Source organism: Phoenix dactylifera, chromosome 4 (genome assembly GCF_051530095.1).
Source record: "Phoenix dactylifera cultivar Ajwa chromosome 4, Ajwa_hap1_PhDact_Kaust_v1.1, whole genome shotgun sequence".
In the NCBI taxonomy this organism is placed as follows: domain Eukaryota; kingdom Viridiplantae; phylum Streptophyta; class Magnoliopsida; order Arecales; family Arecaceae; genus Phoenix; species Phoenix dactylifera.
Window position 1 is genome coordinate 4179076 of NC_143193.1, and position 18523 is coordinate 4197598.

The 18523-nt window shown below is 37.6% G+C and overlaps 2 protein-coding genes across 5 annotated transcripts; both read left to right on the forward strand.

The window, feature by feature from the left end:
• The first annotated feature begins 11 nt into the window (after window positions 1-11).
• On the forward strand, window positions 12-6049 carry LOC103706513 (F-box/kelch-repeat protein At1g67480-like). 3 transcript variants are annotated; one of them, XM_088719644.2, is made up of 5 exons: window positions 12-198; window positions 990-1413; window positions 1758-1823; window positions 1965-2855; window positions 5105-6049. In XM_088719644.2, the coding sequence occupies exons 4-5, from the start codon at window positions 2329-2331 to the stop codon at window positions 5730-5732; spliced, it is 1155 nt and encodes a 384-aa protein (XP_088575770.2). In that variant the 5' UTR covers window positions 12-198; window positions 990-1413; window positions 1758-1823; window positions 1965-2328; the 3' UTR covers window positions 5733-6049. The 3 variants fall into 3 exon arrangements, with proteins under 3 accessions (XP_088575770.2, XP_008788862.4, XP_088575771.2); XM_008790640.5 differs by lacking the exon at window positions 990-1413; XM_088719645.2 differs by lacking the exon at window positions 990-1413 and having other exon boundaries at window positions 1956-2855; window positions 5105-5980.
• Window positions 6050-10487: 4438 nt separating this feature from the next.
• Window positions 10488-15229, forward strand: LOC103706543 (chloride channel protein CLC-b-like). Of its 2 annotated transcripts, none has more exons than XM_088719642.2 (7): window positions 10488-10640; window positions 10729-10978; window positions 11079-11278; window positions 11432-11580; window positions 12554-13086; window positions 13212-14361; window positions 14889-15229. In XM_088719642.2, the coding sequence occupies exons 1-7, from the start codon at window positions 10589-10591 to the stop codon at window positions 14982-14984; spliced, it is 2430 nt and encodes an 809-aa protein (XP_088575768.2). In that variant the 5' UTR covers window positions 10488-10588; the 3' UTR covers window positions 14985-15229. The 2 variants fall into 2 exon arrangements, with proteins under 2 accessions (XP_088575768.2, XP_089786181.1); XM_089930055.1 differs by having other exon boundaries at window positions 11079-11277; window positions 11401-11580.
• The last annotated feature ends 3294 nt before the right edge of the window (window positions 15230-18523 follow it).

An 18523-nucleotide genomic window follows, 5' to 3' on the forward strand; every position in this document is an offset into this window, starting at 1 on the left:
AATTTATTGTTGTTGTGTGGAGCCGGCGCACGGATGAACTCCTTTGGCTGCCATTTTTTTGTCCTCTTCCGTCCCTTTTTTTTGGGGAATTCCGGACCCCCCCACCCCAACTCCGACCCCCATCCCTCTCTGCCCCCTTTTATCTCGCCGTTCTCCTCACCTTCCGATTTTGGTCGGGTAAAAAAATCTTATTTTTAGGTATTTTTCCTCATCTTCTTATCCCTATTTTTCTGCCTCAATTTTATTCAGTATATTGTTCAAAATCTATCCGTTTGACTTGCAGATCGAATTTGTCTAATCTTCCAAGCGAACTTTTGTATCAATTTTCCGCTTTTGCTAGGAATCTACGTGCAAATTCCTTTTTTCGAGTCGAAAAATTCGATTTTTTCCGTATGTCTGGATTTTCTTTTCTTTTCTTTTTTTCACTGGTGATCTCCGATTCGGCGGCTTGCTATGGAGTTATATGAGATTCTTTGAAAGTCTATTTTTTGCTTCAAGTAAATTGGTTATTTTCTTTCAATTTTTTGAATTAGTTGAATATATCTGCTTGTTGTTTCTTCTAGTATTTTTTTTTCCTTCTAATAAATTTAGATTTTGGTTATTCTGATGTTCTGCTTGATTTGTTAGTTGGAGATTGGGAAGGAGAGGGGAGGTTTTGAGTAAAGTAGTTATTATATGTTCTATTGTGTCCATTTGGAATTTTGGATGGTAAAAAATGAAAATATATGAACATCCATCTAGATATCTTATATCTACCTAATATGTTCTAGAAAAGGAAAAACACATAGAAGTCATGAGTTTCTTTTTCTCTTTGTAGATTTTTTTTTTTCCATTGCTATGGTGATAGGGGAGAATCTGCTATTATGTAGCACTTATACTGAAGCAGTCATACTTATAAAGGTGGCTACTGTAGAAAGTGCTTAAAAATAAATTCGGCTTTTCATTGAACATGTTGATAAGATATTTATCTCTTGAAGTGGTTATTGCAGGAACTATCTGGTGTAAATGTTAAGCATTTGAAACTCTTGAATTCCAGAATATTAGAAAGCCATTGGGTTACTTCAGATGTGCTACGGAATTATTTCCTTTTATATTTACTCTCAAGCCCGGGCAAAACACCGATGAACTTTTTATTAAGATAATGACAAGAACACCTAACAATACTCAAGCAGAAACTGGGCCCATTCATGGTTTATTTGAGGGTGCAAGATTCTAGAGTTTGAGCCTACTGATACCTAACTCCTTGATAAGAACATGCATCTATTTTTTGAGTCTTCAGTTTAGTTTCCTCGGTCCAATCTGCAAGATGGAACATCATATTCTGATTGTTTTGAATGGCTCTTTCTTGTTCAAATATCCAAGCATAAAGTTTGAAGAAGATACACCCAAGCAGATGGCCAGTATTACTTACAGGTTTTGGAAAATCATATTTCAATTTTTGTTTCATCCAGTATGAAATCGTTTTCTTTTATCGAGAAAAAAAGAATGTGAAAGTTTCTGCACTGCATCATTTGATAATCAGATTATTGAAGGCACAAATTTCTGAAATTAATTTTCTAAGGAAATTTTGGTATGTCGTGCCAATATGTGTTAATTAATTGCAAGACCATTAGTTACTAGTTGTAAGCTAAATAATCCCAAGCCTTTAAAATCTTCAAGAAATTAAAAATTTCTGACAGTGAATGTATGCCAACTAAACTTTCATTTTGGTAGTCTGCTTAATCTGGTTATTTTTTTTTACATTTTCCTTGTTACAGTTGATTCAGCTATTAGAAAATGGATGCTACCGGGGGCTAAATAAATTCAAAATTCTATGGCCTTTGGTAAACTTTCTCTTTCTCACTCCCCCCTCCTCTCCCCTTTTTCTTCTGCATGTGTTTGTGTGTGTACACTTTGTTTTCAGAGATAGTGTGGGAGATTTTGATTCTTCTTTTTTTCTTTTGGGTTCTCCTGAGATTGTGTAGATATTGGGGTGATGTTTGGGGGAGAGAACAATTTCAACAACAGCAACAACAAAAATCAGGTGCTTAGTTTCTGCAGATCAATAGGGAGAATCTATTCTAAGAGCTGCCTCTCTGGAATGGCATTTAAAACTGTGCGGGCAATTTCCAAAGCATCATTGACATTCACGCCCCGAGTGTCGCCATCCTTCAGGCCTTTGTCTCTTAAAATCCCTATAAGTGATGGATATCACGAATCCCTGTGTTTGAGTTACTGTCATTTATAATACACCCAACAATTTTTATTGGTAGTCGAAGAGAAACATTTGGTTGGGGCACAAGGGATTTGCTTGCACATTGCAGATTCTTTTAACAGGGAAGTTTGACAATGCTGGACTTTGGTGTCAGAAAACGGTTTGCTGAGTCAGAGAAGTGTCTCAGCATTGCAACAAAAAATAATTTTGCATCTTGTTTGAAAGTTTCCACGGGGCTTACCCTGCAAGCACCATGGGATATGTACTGCCCTTTATTATCTGGGTTGCCTGATGATGTGGCAAAGTATTGCCTTGCACTTGTTCCCCGGTGTTACTTTCCTGTCATGGGTGCCGTCTGCAAGAGATGGAGATCATTTATCCAAAGCAAGGAGTTCATAACTGTAAGGAAGGAGGCAGGCAAGCTTGAGGAATGGCTCTATATCTTAACTGGTGATGCAGATGGAAAGGGGAGTCATTGGGAGGTCTTAGGCTGCTTTGGAGAAACACACCAGGTGTTGCCACCAATGCCTGGTCCTGTAAAAGCTGGTTTTGGAGTTGTTGTTCTTGATGGCAAGCTTTTAGTAATAGCTGGATATTTGGTCGATGCTGGGACAGGGTGTGTTTTAGATGATGTCTATCAATATGATTCTCGGCTTAATGGGTATGTAACATATTGCTCTTTTCTTTTTCTTTCTTTTTTAAGGCATTATCGTCTCATTATTGCCTAGGAGTGATGCTGAATTTGAGAATTCTATGTAAAGGTATCTTCAGGTATCAGGAATATGTTCTTATTTATGGTTTGGCATTTGTGTTAGATGAGTAATATGCTTCTATATGTGCTCTTTGAAATAAGGGAGGTTTCAGCTAAATTATATTAAGTTTGTTAGTAGTTCTTGAAGGTTGGTATCTTCCAGCGAATCAACTACATAGCCTGTTATGGTTTCTAACTCTTACCAATCTTCATATTCATAATATTTGTTGTTGTAAGTAGTATTTATTGTTGTTATTAATTTCATGTCCAAGGCACTGATAATCTGTACCAACATTATTCTAATGTTGGCTGCAAGTTGTGTAACATGGTTAACTTTTTTTTCCTTTTTGAGCGTCTTGCCATGAATTATGATTTTTATTTGCTTGTATTGTCGAAAGGTGCATTGGTAGCTAAGTAGCTTCTTTGCTTTTCACTTTGGTGCAACTTTTGTAGAATTGAAAGAAATTTTATCCAAACTTAATTGCTGCCAAAACAGGAAGCTTATCCAAAAATGTACAGTCCATGAAAGATATCTATCCTTGCTTTTGTTTAAAAAGGAAAACAAGGAGGATTTTTGGAGGGTGAAAATTTAGGACGTCAACTTTGTGGGATTTCTTTTCTGAACTGAACATGAAACCAATTCACTTCCATGTGAGACCCAGACATGAGATGGAACTTGACAATATTCCTTCATTCAGATTGAGGGGGAAAAATGAACTGCTCTGTCTTCAAACAGCCAGCATCAATGCATCCATTGTTCTAAAAAGTGACTCATATCTTCTGGTTGTCAAGATTTCATGTCAAATTATATTTAAATTGGATGTTAGATGATACAGAATAGACTGTTAGCTTAAAAGTATGCTAATAAACTCACTCCTTTTATGGATAATATTTAAGCATTCATAAACTACATGAAAGCATCACATGTATTGCATATGTCCAATACTTGTGAGGTTTATTCAAAGCATTTAGTAGCGTAGCCGGTTAGTTATAGTTTAAGATTTTATGTGTTTTAACTGATTTAAGTACATAAAGGGACCCTCCTGGTATAATCATCAAAAGTAGTGAAAATGAAACTCCATTCTGCCTTGATTTTGTAAATTTTAAAATCATGATCTTCCTTCCATTGGCACCAAAACTGGGGCAGTAATAATCCCATGGCATTTTAGCCTGCAGATATATCCTCCATATCAACCTAGATTGGATTGTTAGTAACTTCTCCAGTCACAGCAGCTGATGCTGGGGGCTGGTTCCTTGCTTCAGTACCCATTTAGTGGCTCGGTTTCCTACCTGTAGATGTGAGAAATTTGTTTCTCCTTCCAATACTCAAGCAGTAGCTTGACATCCATGAGATCATCAATTGTTGCAACTTCTTGCTCCAGTATGTCAAGGAAAAAAAATAAAAAAATAAAAAATCAGTTTTTGCATAAACGTCACATGGTATGATTTTAGTATACTATGTAAATGTCTGTAATAATAGTCAGATGTGATTTGTTACAAATGACATAAGCTTCTATCTTTTACCGTACTGAATGAAAAGATTCTTTGAGGATTACCTCATGATCGGCAGGTCATCCTACCATTATGGTGTTGCCTCTACCGCTTACTATTCATCCCAAAAGCATAGTGTTATTTGGCCACCGTATGTGTGTGCTATTTGATGTGGGATTTCTAGGGTTTGAGGCTGATTGGGGGTTGGGTCGATAAAGTGGTAACACATGGTATGTATCTTCTTTTTTTCTTTATATATATGTACACAGAGGGTATTTATCTGGTTAGAGAAGAGGTGGTTCCATCTTTAAATCACCTTTCGCTCACCAATATTATGGGGCATCACCCTTCTTTTTAAATCTGTAACGGAGTGCTTATAACAAGCAATAAGTAATAATTGATGCACTGACATATGATCATATGCCCTCAGCAAATTGCTGTTACCTATTTTTAAGCTTGTGAATTACTATTTTGCGAGTCTCAGTTCGGTATATTGCATTGTGATTTCAGCTCATGTCTTGCACCTCAATCGCAAGGTTGTGGGATTATACTTCGCTTTCCATTTACTCTGGTAATTGTGAAATCTGGATGGATTATGCTTCGCTTTCAGCTTATTTCTTTCTACTGGAGATTTATGCAATATAAATATCATTACCTTTTGCTTGTAGTTGGAGCATGCTGGCCAAGATGAACGTTGCTCGCTATGACTTTGCCTGTGCCGAGGTCAATGGTTTAATATATGCTGTAGGTGGCTATGGATCTGATGGCGAGAGCTTATCAAGTGCTGAAGTTTATGACCCTGACAAAAATGAGTGGACTTTGATCGAAAGCCTGCGCCGCCCGAGGTGGGGCTGCTTTGCCTGCAGCTTTGAAGGCAAGCTCTATGTCATGGGTGGACGGTCAAGCTTCACAATAGGCAACTCGAGGTTTGTGGATGTGTACAACCCTGAATGCCAGTCTTGGTATGAGATGAAGAATGGGTGTGTGATGGTCACTGCACATGCTGTGCTTGGCAAGAAACTATTCTGTATGGAGTGGAAGAGCCAGCGGAAGCTGGCAATATTTAATCCGGTTGATAACTCATGGCAAAAGATCCCTGTGCCGGTCACTGGGAGTTCAACCATAGAGTTTCGCTTTGGGATACTTGATGGCAAACTGTTGCTTTTTGCACTGGAGGAAGAGCCTGGGTACCAGACACTGCTGTATGATCCGGTTGCTCCAGTGGGATCCGAGTGGCAAACATCTTCACTTAAGCCTTCTGGTCTGTGTTTGTGCAGTGTGACGATCAAAGCTTGAAGTCTTGAATGTTCCATGGATTACTTATCTGTTGCTATTTAGTGTGCTGCTGCTTAAGGCGAGGTTAGATGTTCTTTTTCTATTTAGATCGCAAATGAGACCAGACCGGTTTACCCTACTTTGTTTTGTGGGATGTATGAACTGGTAACTTGGTTTCAACTCCATTTAAGTAATGATTCTCTTGGTGTGACCATACAATGGCTGCAGCTACTTTAATATATCGGCTCTCTTAAGCTCTGTATTGCTTATTGTGATTATCCTTTGATATATGCTAGTATTCAATGTAATATAAGAAATGCTATTTGTGTTTGATGCAATATATTGGAACAGGTCACAAGGAAATCTGAACAGGCAGAGTTTGTGGCTGAATGGAAGCTTTACTTGTGATTGTCTTCTTGTGATCTGCAATTATTTTAGTATATTGGCTCCCTTAAGTTTTCTTTTGCTTATTGTCCTTGGATGAGTGCTAGTATTCAGTGTAACAAGTTTGAAACGATATTTGTGTCGGATACAATATATTGGAACAGGTGTTCTCTGGCTGGATGGAAGCTTTGCTTCTGGAGCAGCAGTCTGATGGCTCTTCACTATATCATTTTGAAATTAAAATGGACCAAAAAAAATTTTAGCCTAAATAATTGGGTGTCATTTGAATTAAAGTTTAAATCCAAATATTTTAATCTTAGTATCTAAACCATAACCATCAAGCCTTGTCTCAACTATCTGAAGATGGCAGGCTTTATAAATCCTCCGTGACTAGCGTACTACAAACTGAATTCATCGTATCCAACTTCTGATATGGCTCTTATGGAAAATCAGGCAACTTCGACGAATAAAATAAATATGGGCAAATCATAGTGGATTCACCTATTTGATCTATAGTTTATTTACTTACTATATTATGTAGATGCCAATCAAATTACAGCACATATTTCTGATTATATGCGATATTGACACAGACATGATATGATAATTTGCTAAAATGTTATCGAGTTTTCTGAATCTTTCAACAACTTTGATTCATTTTTTTCTAAACCATGTGTGTGAGTGGGTTAGCAGTAGTTTTGCAAGGTCATGCAATTTATTTGTTCAGTTAATCAGATCTCAGTAAGAAAGCTAGGGCTAGAACATACTCAATAAAGCAAACACATTTTCTTGCAGATTCTTGAAATGAAAATTCTTAGTTAAGTTTGAGGTCATATTCTAATCGGATCCAAGTACACTGGATAGGCTCAACTGAGCCCATTTAGCGTGTGAGAGTAGTTGTGCTTTCAAATATTTTATCAGAAAAGCAAGTTAGGCATTTAGTATTGAAGCGCTACAAACTCCTTATTTGCTTACTCCAATGTGAGGTCACCAACTTCAGCTAAAATAAGATATGATAAGTAAATTTACCTTTAAGTCCCTGGTCAATCTTTAAATAACTCCCATGTTTCAATAGAAAATCAGACTTCAGTTCATTTAAAATACTAAAATATGTTAAGAAAATTATTTTTCAGTTCTTCATCAGCACATGAATTACTTATAACTCTCTGTTCTATAAACAGTCTTCTCTAACTTGTGAGCTTCTTAAGAGTCAGTAGGATTTGATTTTTTTTTTCAGAATATGTTTAAGCAAAGTTAATGAGATGAATGTTATTTTGATAATCTTTTATCATCGATCAGGAGTTCTTGAACAGAATAGACAATAGTGGGAGTGTTTCAGAATGAGGTCAGGTTTTCCTCTGATCTTGCCAATCCTCGATTTATGGCACCATATTCGAAATCATGGAGCTCCACCCAGCAATTCAGAATGAGTAGTCCGATGCGAACAAGATGGTATGGCCCTATTTGATTGCCCAATGAACACTTTGTTTAGTTCCTTGGTGAACTATTGAGTCCATTAGACAAGTTCAAAACAGATTAATTGATTAAGCAAGTCTCATAAATTAAAAGTGTAAATGCTCTTTTTATCTTTTTCGGTTCAGAAGGTCCATTAGACTACAATTATCTAGCTAGATACAAGAACTGATTATTTTCCCACACAATCAATATTCAGTTCTGCTCTGAAAATTCTGATTACACCAGCAATATTTCCTGCTGTGTTGCATTAATTTCTTCCCTGTAACAACAAGAAGATGAATTTTGACAGCATAAATTACTGGCACCCATGTGTTCATTGACACACATCTTTTTTCAGATGTCAAGATATGGCTGAAATGAATAAATTCTTTACAAAGAACAAGCCTTATTTGCTTAGTGATTTGCTTGTTGTAAATAGTTTGTGGACAAGTATTGAAGCACTGCTCCAAAGAACAACCAAGTCCTGCCAAGGCTATACTAAAACGCTCAGATGACATCCTCTTATTCCGTAATTGCTCAGATGACATCCTCTTATTCCGCAGATGTCAAGGTAATTGCTTTTTTTTTTCTTTTAAAAAATAAATTATTAGTAAGCAAAGTGTTTCTCAAGATTAAAAACACCGGTGTATGAAAATTTATTGCAAGTACCCATTATCTTTTCTTGTACAAAGGAAGGCTTGAAAGGTATTATTTGGGTTTTTCGATCCTGTATAAGTATCCAAGATCTACCCAGCGAATAACCGATGTTGGACTAAACACACACCCATACAGATCCTCACATACTCTCTCCGTTTAAGCCCTAATGTCCTCGTCAGGCTAAGGGTTCAAATCTATTCAAATCTAAACACAAGCACTATGATCAACTCGTGGTCAGCCCCAATTAATCGTGCTGTAGTGTCTCCTAATCCGCAGATTATGGGTCTAGTCCGTTTTGATACTATTTGTAACAATTCAGGATCTCATCCAAAAAGCCTAGTCGGAAGATATTATTTGCGTTCCTTGATCCTGTGTAAGTATCCAAGATCTACCCAACGAATAACTGATGTGGGACTGATAAACATACGCCCGTACGAGTTTTTCAATACAAGTGTTACCCACATGACTTTCTCCACTCCCTTTTCTTGGAAGAGCTGTTATTGAATGCTGCCAACCTTGAGGATCTCAAAGGGCGATGTGTACTCCTCTGCATGATGGAATTCAGAATGATAGGTAGCCTAAGAACAAACACCCATATGGTTGATTGTTTTCCATGACTGGTTCCAGCCTATTGTTATCAGTCCATCGTACTTACACACGTCACACTAAGTTGATTAACAAAAGAACAACTGGATTAGATAAGGCGGCTCTTGGGACCTCGAATGGCCAGTTTTTCTTATCCGTCCATCTCATGCAGATCATTTGGAGGATGATGACATGCGTGTTTGTCTCCTTCTCATGCTTCAGCATTTTCCATGGAGATCTAAAGTTTTAAGGATTCATGCACGTAGGACCAGCTTCTTTTAGGGTGCAAGTAGGGCCAGCCTTGTGGCCAAGGTGGCTCAAGGAGCATGATGATAATTATCAAGTCTTGTCCTAACTATTTGAGATCATATTAATTTCAGTTAAGTGACTCGGTGAACCGAAAGAGTTTCCTCCAGCTATATTGGCACAGTAACATAAATCAATCATCTTGGTCTAAATCTGCTGTGGAAGCATCTTGGTCAAGCAAGGCATGGTACATCAATTATGTCAATGAAAAGATGCTGAACTCAGTGATCTAAGCTTATTAAGCAATAAATGCTCTTCATTGATGGAAATGGCGTATAAAGGTCTGGCCTTGGATTAGTTTATTCTTTTCTTGTCCCTCTATGATTGATATATTCACTTTCATGGATGTCATCGATATACAAGTTTAAAGGTTTTAATCTCGTGTTAGGTAAAAATGTTCGGAGGAGTAAGCAACAAGTCAGAAGCCAATTGCTATACTTTTCATGTCATTATGCCATGTCCAAATAATATGGTGAACATTATTTCTTTGGCTAGAAAAAAATCAAAACTCATCATAGTCAAGAAGAGGAAGATGTGATGATAGATCTAGTTATACCTAAAATATCAAGATGTTACAATCATATATTATTCTAATAAAGATAGCTCATATACAATAATTACTAATGAGATGCAAACACTTTGTTCCAACCATATACTGATATCGATGCATGGTGAGCCTTTAACTTTGTTTTTAAATGATGTAACCACCCAAGCATGATCCTCTTCCAGAACTCATGGTATAATCCTGAGACTAGATGCCCCTTAAAAGGTCTAAAAAAGACTAGAGGAGGACAAGACAACAGCTACAACTTGCCTTTCCAAACTTCTTATACTCTCTATCTAATACACAAGGTTTTTCCTTTTTTATTTTTTATTTTCCTCATCCTCATCTAAAAGATTTGATTAATCATGTTGTCTTCAACTTATCAGACCAGGCATGCTTCATTCATACACTTTGGATTTTCATCGACTCCACACTGCGTGAGCTACACCCTTTCTCACTAATCAAGGGCCCATTCAAAATATAAGTGAGATTAAAGCTAAAAATCTAGGGGATAAAACCTACACAATTATGTAGATAAGAAGAAAACAGAACTATCCTTTCATTCAAATACTGAAGAATTGAGGCCAGGAAATAATAAATTCGCGCAGGTGGGATGCATGGTCCTTAGTTATATCATTAGGTCCCAAAAAATGACACCATCACCCATCTAAAATCCTACCAAATACTCATTTCTAATCAATCTAGAGGAGCATTTCAGTCTGTTCAGCCATCCAAATTGGGAGAGTTGCTCATTAGTCCATTCCCACAAGTCACTGGAAGATCTTGTCCTTCCCTGTCTATGATTGATGTATTCTAAATTTGTAGTGATAGGGACAAATGTTCTTCTGTTTTCTATGCCTTATGTAACCATCTATAGCTCATTATCCCTTGGCAATGACTCATAGAAAGTGAAAACAAAGGGGCCCCAAGCCTCCTCACCTTCCACATGGGTGATCAATATCTAGTCCATGAGGACAGGTCCATTCAAATCTTCTGTAGTATGGCTCTAAACATCTTTTTGAATTGTAGAACTCTTTGAGTCAATTTTCCTACTCCAGATTGTCCAGTTTCAGCTTTGGATACCAGAGAAACCAGACAATAGTGATCCTGTTTCATTGGAAGCAAGCAAAAAGCTAATGGAAGAGAGCTCAAGACCACTCCCAGTGCCAGCAGCAGCAGCAGAAGCCAATTTGGAAGTGGATAGAGAAGAAGATGAACATGATCCAGAAAGGAACTCTCTGCATCAGCCACTTCTCAAGAGAACTGCAACGCTCACTACCAATCATTTGGCCATGGTTGGAGCAAAGGTCTCCCATATAGAAAGCTTAGACTATGAGTATGTCCTTAACCATCTATCCATGAATTCTTTCCTTTTAACAATTAAATATCCAATTGGGTACTGTGTCTTACTTTTTTATGGTTTGTTCTTGGCGCAGGATCAATGAGAATGATATATTTAAGCATGACTGGACGAGCAGATCCAGTGTTCAGGTGCTGCAGTATGTATTCTTGAAATGGATGTCGGCATTTCTCGTCGGACTACTAACTGGTGTCATTGCTTCCCTCATCAACCTTGCTATTGAAAACATTGCTGGCATCAAGATGCTTCTCATGGCACGCCTTGTGAATGAAAAAAGTTGAGTTTCTATTCCCTCTGATGCAGTAAGGTTTTAGTTTGCTGAAGAATGAACTGTAAGTAGCTGTTTAATTGAGAATTTGTAAACCTGAGATTGGAATAGTCTCTTTTGATGGCGGTGCAGGTATATAAATGGTTTTGTCTACTTCGCAGGGGCAAATTTTGCTCTAACCATGGTTGCAGCAACTCTCTGTGTCGTGTTTGCTCCAACTGCAGCAGGGCCAGGAATACCAGAGATCAAAGCTTACCTTAATGGAGTTGACACTCCCAATATGTTTGTTGCATCCACACTGATCGTCAAGGTAAGGTGAATTATGAATTATCTTCCTGTATTGCGATTTACCTGAAAACTTTAGTTTCTGAGTTTTAAAGCTATATAAGTTTGCTTTAGTGATTGCTCGATTGAATTTAATATGAAAAGCATTCAAGTTTGTAAAAGCAATAGATGAACTTACCCAGAGATTCTCTCCATAGATAAAATTTATTAAGTGAACCATCTTCTTAAGTCTTAAGTGAAAGGAACCATTCTCATCAATATTTGTATGTTAAAGTTAAACCTATTTCAGGCAAGAATATTTGTAATTTTTCCATTGATGTCACTCATCCAGGTAAAAGTGGACAACGTATCACCATGATGCTTTTTTTCTTTTTCTGAAAAGAGAATTTACCAAGTTTAAATGTAGCATAATGATATCTTCTTGATTTCTTGTGGAGAATTCGGATCATCAAATCCATCTATATAAATGCATTTAGTCACTTAAGAATGTCTATAGAAATCATAATTTTTGATATTAACTTATCAATAGATTTGCTTCAGAGAATATAACAACATAAGACCATCCAAAAAGACTAGCCGGAAAGTGCTATTTGAGCTTCTTTGCTTGTATAAGTACTTAGGATTTATCCAATGCATAGCCGATGTAGGATCAAATACAAACGCCTGCATAGGTCCTCACAAAGAATTTGTTCAAAGACTTATCTATCCAAGTAAATCATCCACAGCATAGGTATGCTGAACTTGCTTCCAGGAAAAAATTTCTGAATAAAAGTTTGGATGTGAGAGAACTAATGCTCCATGGACTAAACTAACTAATTTGATTCAGCTGATATAATGATACTAGGAATTCCATTGAGCGGTCTAGCTTATAGTTTACAAGCCTCCAAAACTTCTTATGCACCTTAAGCTCAAACAGCGAAAATATAGTTCAAACTTCAAACCATTCAGCAACCATTTCTGACGTTCATGACTCCTTTTCCAATTCATTCCTTCTACAGATTATTGGAAGCATTGTAGCTGTGTCTGCAGGCCTAGATCTTGGAAAAGAAGGGCCACTGGTACACATCGGAGCCTGCCTCGCATCCTTGTTAGGCCAAGGTGGATCAGACGACTACCACCTCAAGTGGAGATGGCTTCCATGCCTCCAGAATGATAGGGACCGCAGGGACCTCATCACCTGCGGTGCATCTTCTGGTGTCTGCGCCGCCTTCAGAGCACCAGTCGGGGGTGTTCTATTCGCTCTCGAAGAGGTTGCATCATGGTGGAGGAGTGCTCTTCTCTGGAGGACCTTCTTCAGCACCGTAATCGTCGTCGTGGTGCTGAGGGGATTCATGGAGTACTGCAACTCTGGAAAATGTGGCTTGTTTGGAAAAGGAGGACTTATTCTCTTTGATGTCAGCTCTGTTTCTGTGACTTATCATGCAAATGATCTTCTTCCTGTCGCATTGATCGGCATAATAGGAGGAGTACTCGGAAGTCTATACAACCATCTTTTGCACAAGGTTCTTAGGCTTTACAACCTAATTAATGAGTAAGTCAGTTCCATTGTTTTGCCTTGTAATCATTTGAATTCTATAAATCTTCCATCTAACTATGTTTTCATGATGAACAGTTCCATGTGTCACTGATACTTCCATACTTGCACTTGAATTGCAGGAAAGGCCGAATGGCCAAGCTGCTGCTCAGCCTAGGAGTCTCTCTCTTCACTTCCATCTGCCTCTACCTCCTTCCATTCCTTGCACCATGCACACCATGCGACCCCTCCATGGATGCCGCCTGTCCGACGGTCGGGCGGAGCGGCAACTTCAAGCAATTCAACTGTCCAAATGGATACTACAACGACTTGGCCAGCCTTCTTCATGCAACCAATGATGATGCAGTGCGCAACATATTCTCCACGGGCACCTCGACTGAATTCCGCGCCATCTCTCTCCTCATCTTCTTTGCACTCTACTGTATTCTAGGCCTCTTCACCTTCGGCATTGCAGTCCCCTCGGGTCTCTTCCTGCCCATCATCCTCATGGGCTCGGCCTACGGCCGCCTGCTTGCCCTGGCGATGGGATCATATATCTACATCGATCATGGTCTTTATGCCGTGCTCGGCGCAGCTGCACTGATGGCTGGCTCCATGAGAATGACGGTTTCTCTCTGTGTCATCTTCCTGGAGCTCACAAACAACCTCCTCCTCCTGCCCATAATGATGTTTGTATTGCTCATTGCCAAGACTGTTGGTGATGCTTTTAACCCAAGCATATATGAGATCATACTTGACCTCAAAGGATTGCCATTCTTGGAAGCAAATCCAGAGCCGTGGATGAGGAATCTCACTGTAGGAGAGCTTGCAGCAGCTAAGCCCAGTGTTGCGAGTCTTCGAGGCATAGAGAAGGTAGCTCGAGTTGTTGAGGTATTGAAATCCACCAAATACAATGGCTTCCCTGTTGTTGATCAAGGAGTGCCGTCGCCCATAGGGATGCCAACCGGAGCAACAGAATTTCATGGACTGGTCCTTCGGTCGCACCTCATTGCAGTGCTGAGGAAAAAGTGGCTTCTAAAAGAGAGGAGAAGAACTGAAGAGTGGGAAGTGAGAGAAAGTTTTACATCAGTTGATCTAACACAAAAGGGGCCAAAAATACAAGAGCTGGTGCTCACAGAAGATGAGATGGATATGTACATTGATCTACATCCTTTCACAAATACAACACCATATACTGTGGTGGAAACCATGTCAGTAGCAAAGGCTGTGGTGCTTTTTAGACAAGTTGCTCTTCGGCATTTGCTGATTGTTCCCAAGTACCAAGGAGCAGGGGTGAGTTCAATTCTTCTCCAATTCCTCTTCTTCCTACATACCTTAGTATGCTCGGTGCTCTCATGCTTAGTCCGCATTAGCCATAATAGCACAAAACAGCTAGAAAAATGCAAAAATCCATGGGACAGTTTAATATAGACCATCTATAATCTTTAACAAGAACTAAGGCAGGCAGTTCATACAATACAATTATCCACCCAATGCTTCAACATTATTCTCTTCATGCATGGACATCTACTTATTTTTTATATATATACAAATTTATGATTGGATATATGTACTGCAAAAATCTGGTTCATAGAGCTCAGTTTATGTGTTTGCATCAATCACCAAGTCTGAAAACAAAGACTAGCAGCATGCCACCTAAGAAGTTTTAAATAGCATATTGTTCTCTGAAAACAAAGATGCAGTACTCTACTAATCTTTACAAACTGTGTTAGATTTAGAGATTTATAAAAGTACTAGTAAACACAAAATGTTATGGAATATCTTTTCACTGAACTGGATGTTTGGTTTTGATTTTGTAGATACCACCTATTGTAGGCATCCTAACCAGGCAGGATCTCAAGGCCCACAACATCTTGGGTGCCTTCCCTCATCTGGCAAAAAAGGGAGAAAAGTGAAAGTACCAATTCCTAGTCAAAAGGCAGTAATGCTACTCAGTTCACAGGGAATTCACGATCGCTCGTTATACTCTGTAAAATTTTCGCGACCACTATAATTATTCTTTTCATTCCAAAAGAGTGTTCAAATAAAACCAATGGCTTGTAAAACCTCATTCCTTTTACTTATTCTTAGATATGATTTTATCAAAAAGATACCAAACAACAGTTTAAATATAGAATCCAAAACTTATTTTTTTTTTTTATTGCTTTGTTATCTCCATTTTCCTATTTTCCTGTTTTTTCAGTGCATGTTCATGTTAAAGACCCATTTTAATGGTGCCACAAGTTCAGCATCATGTCCATGTTATGGTATACAAACAAATGAAGCATCAAGAAATTGAAATAGGCAGGGAAAGGATATGATCAAAGTAACATCCAACCTGAATTGAAATGATAGAATAACTCAGAAATCTGACTTATATACCACTTGATCAAGACTAGAATAATATTACAATCTGGAGCAAATGGTGGTGATCATGACTCTCATCTTCAATGTTGTAGGCTTAAAAGTTCGGTCAACAATAATAGGTCCAATTGTCATGAATGACCATGAGGTCAGACAATTCATTCATAGGAAAACTAACAAATAGATTGAAAGAATGTAAACATGAGGTGTGCATGGAATGAAATTGAAAACAAAACGCTCTCAGTTCCCAGAGAACACATTCTAATCCAGGCATTTCTCTATATGATGATATTATAATTTTCTCTCCATTTCTTTTTGATGAATAAGGAGGCGGATAAAGACGCCATCCGTTATGATATTATAATTTTCACTGGATGAGATGTCAAAGGAAACAAAATCAGCACCTGTATTTGAGATCCATGCTATCCTACTTACAGCCCCACAACCCCACCCTACCAACTTACAGAAGGATAAAAACTATTGCCTTCCAAGGGACTTTAAAAGGTGTACACTTCTTGAAGTAGTTTCAATCATTAAGTGCCTTAGGACAAAGCATAACTTTCTAATAGAAGCTATACAAGATCTGAGGAATCCCACATGTCCTGTGTCTCATCATGGACTAATTCCCTTTTTTTTTTTTGGTGAAAATAAGGGGTGAAACAGCACATTACAAACGTAACATGAAGAAGAAAGATCAGCATTTGCAAAATAAGAAACTCCAGGTGGAAAGTTTTGATCCTAGAATAAAGGTTGAGAAGATTGACAGACAATGTTTGCTAGTAAATCTGCCACTTGGTTGCCTTGTCTATAGATATGAAAACTGTTAAGCGAGTAGCCAAGTCCTCTAAATGCAGTAGATCATGGAGAAAATGGTGAGATGAACCTCCTTTACCTTGTAGCCAAGTAATAATCATGGAAGGGTCTCCCTCGAGCCAATGTCAGTGGCATTAAAAAGCTCCATTGCAGAGATTGCACTATTCCAGGCTGCTGATAATGTTGTTAGCCAAATGTCAGCAGCACTAAAAACCTCAATCACAAAACCTGCAGCAGCTAAGGTCTGTTTGAAGGCTCCATCAAATGTAATCTTTAACCGACCCGGTTAATTTGGGGGCCATCCAATGAACTAGTGGTTATATTAAAGAGACATTAGATGGTGCAAAGATCTGTTTCTGTCCAAAAACACCTTTTTTCCCTTCTAAATTTTAATTGAGTTTTCATCTAAATTACTCTAGAATATTTAGTTAAAGCAAACATATTGTGGAGAGCAAGCAGTTATGATTTTTCTTGCGAAGCAGGAAGCTTTAGAATCAAATGTTTGATTCTGATAATTAGTAGCCTTGTACTTTCTTTTCACTGCATCTTAGACATTCAATTAATGAAAATAGAACTATGATCATAGTAAAATCCTAGCTACAATGTGCAATTTAAATTTCTCGGTTCTATATGAGTATTCAAGATCTTTCTAATACACAACAGATATGAAACTAAACGCAAGTATGCATAGGTCTTCTTCTATTTTATTTTACAATATATTGTAATTTAATATGGAAGACGTACAAAGATTTTTGATTTTCTTATCAATTCTTTTACTTAGAGATGTTATATAGTTATTTTAAATTCTTCCATATCCTCAGGGATATAGGAAATAAATTTCATTCTTTCTACTTTATTTGGATACATGAACTCAAGTGTTGCTCTAACTTTACAACTTCTCCAAAGTTCAATTAGATTTTCAGCCAAACTACTCTAGAATCGCTCCAATTTCATCAATAGTCGGAATTTCCTCTCTATTCTTCTATTTGTAGGTAATTCTTAAATTTTAAAGTAAGGTGGATTTTTGGACAACTTTGTTTGACCAAAGTTGCTTTAGATTTTGGAAGTTGCTTATATTAATAATAAAACATATTTAGGAGATGTTCCTAAAGGGTTTGACATCTTTCTGCTCAATAAAATAGTTTTCTGTTAGGATTCATTTGTTTCCATGCAAACATTAGAAATGCGAGTTTTGAAAGTTTAAATTGATAAAGGTGCCAACTAATCAAGTTGGTGAAGCCTCTTGTAGTTGTTCTAGGATATTTTGGAAAGAGCTGCCTCTATTACATACTTCATTGCTTATAAACTGCTACTAAAAATAAATAAAAAAGCAGTATCTATAATCGAAAGTGAGTAAGAGGACATTAAAGGTACATTAATACACTACTCGCCTATGCTTGAACTTGATTCGGTTCTATCTGAACCAAACTTCAATGCTTTCTTATTGAAGTGTAAAGTCAAGTTGCTCACTTCAGGTTGAGTTACATGGTAAACAAATGCCTGAAAGACTGTTGAAGTGCAGTTTGGGCTCTTCACTTCCATAGAAACAGGCGTAACCTTGACATATCCCTATGTAAATGGTCGTATTCAAGTACCCTTGTTTAATTGTAATGCTATTATATGTGGTTAATGGTGGCTTCAACATTCATGGCATATTTATATGTTGTTATTGACTATCCCTCAATTACTACTAAATATTTTAGTGCATACAAGTATTGCCATTTTTCCAGTAGAGTCCAAATTTTTGTTTATTTTACTAGATCTCTAGAGCTGCTAGATTGGTCAGCTGAAGGATTGTTATCTAGGAGAACAAAGAGAATAAATCAAAATATATATATATAGAGAAAGAATGGGAGATCCACCTGCTTCATGATTACTTAGATCCGAAAACTTGGAATTGCATCATCCCTAAAAGCTTTAATTGCTAAACAAAAGTTTGGTAGATCAAGTTGAGAGTTGGCTTCTTGTCTGACCCAATAGTTACAAGATCTCATAGGATGCTTTTGGGTACCGAATAGCTAATCACTCCTTGAATATATTTAACATGGGTATTCACCTCCTGCCTAACTATGGAATAACCTTTTTTTTTTTTTGCTGTTTCCTTGGTTCTCCCATTAGTGGGATAAAATTGTTGAAAAAAATAAAGAAGTAGAGTGAGAAGAGAGAGCTTTGTACGATTAAAGTTATTTCACTTTCTCTCGAAATAACTCATCTATATTAAACAACTTTTTAGACCTTCGATCAAATAAGTTTATCCGCCTTTTTTCAGATGGTGTTG

Coding starts and splice junctions, on each gene's coding strand:
- LOC103706513 (XM_088719644.2), top strand. CDS start 2,329: ATGCTGGACTTTGGTGTCAGAAAACGGTTTGCTGAGTCAGAGAAGTGT. Junction 2,856..5,104: donor TATGATTCTCGGCTTAATGG/GTATGTAACATA, acceptor TTTTGCTTGTAG/TTGGAGCATGCTGGCCAAGA.
- LOC103706543 (XM_089930055.1), top strand. CDS start 10,589: ATGGGTGATCAATATCTAGTCCATGAGGACAGGTCCATTCAAATCTTC. Junction 10,641..10,728: donor GTCCATTCAAATCTTCTGTA/GTATGGCTCTAA, acceptor TTTGGATACCAG/AGAAACCAGACAATAGTGAT. Junction 13,087..13,211: donor CTTTACAACCTAATTAATGA/GTAAGTCAGTTC, acceptor CTTGAATTGCAG/GAAAGGCCGAATGGCCAAGC.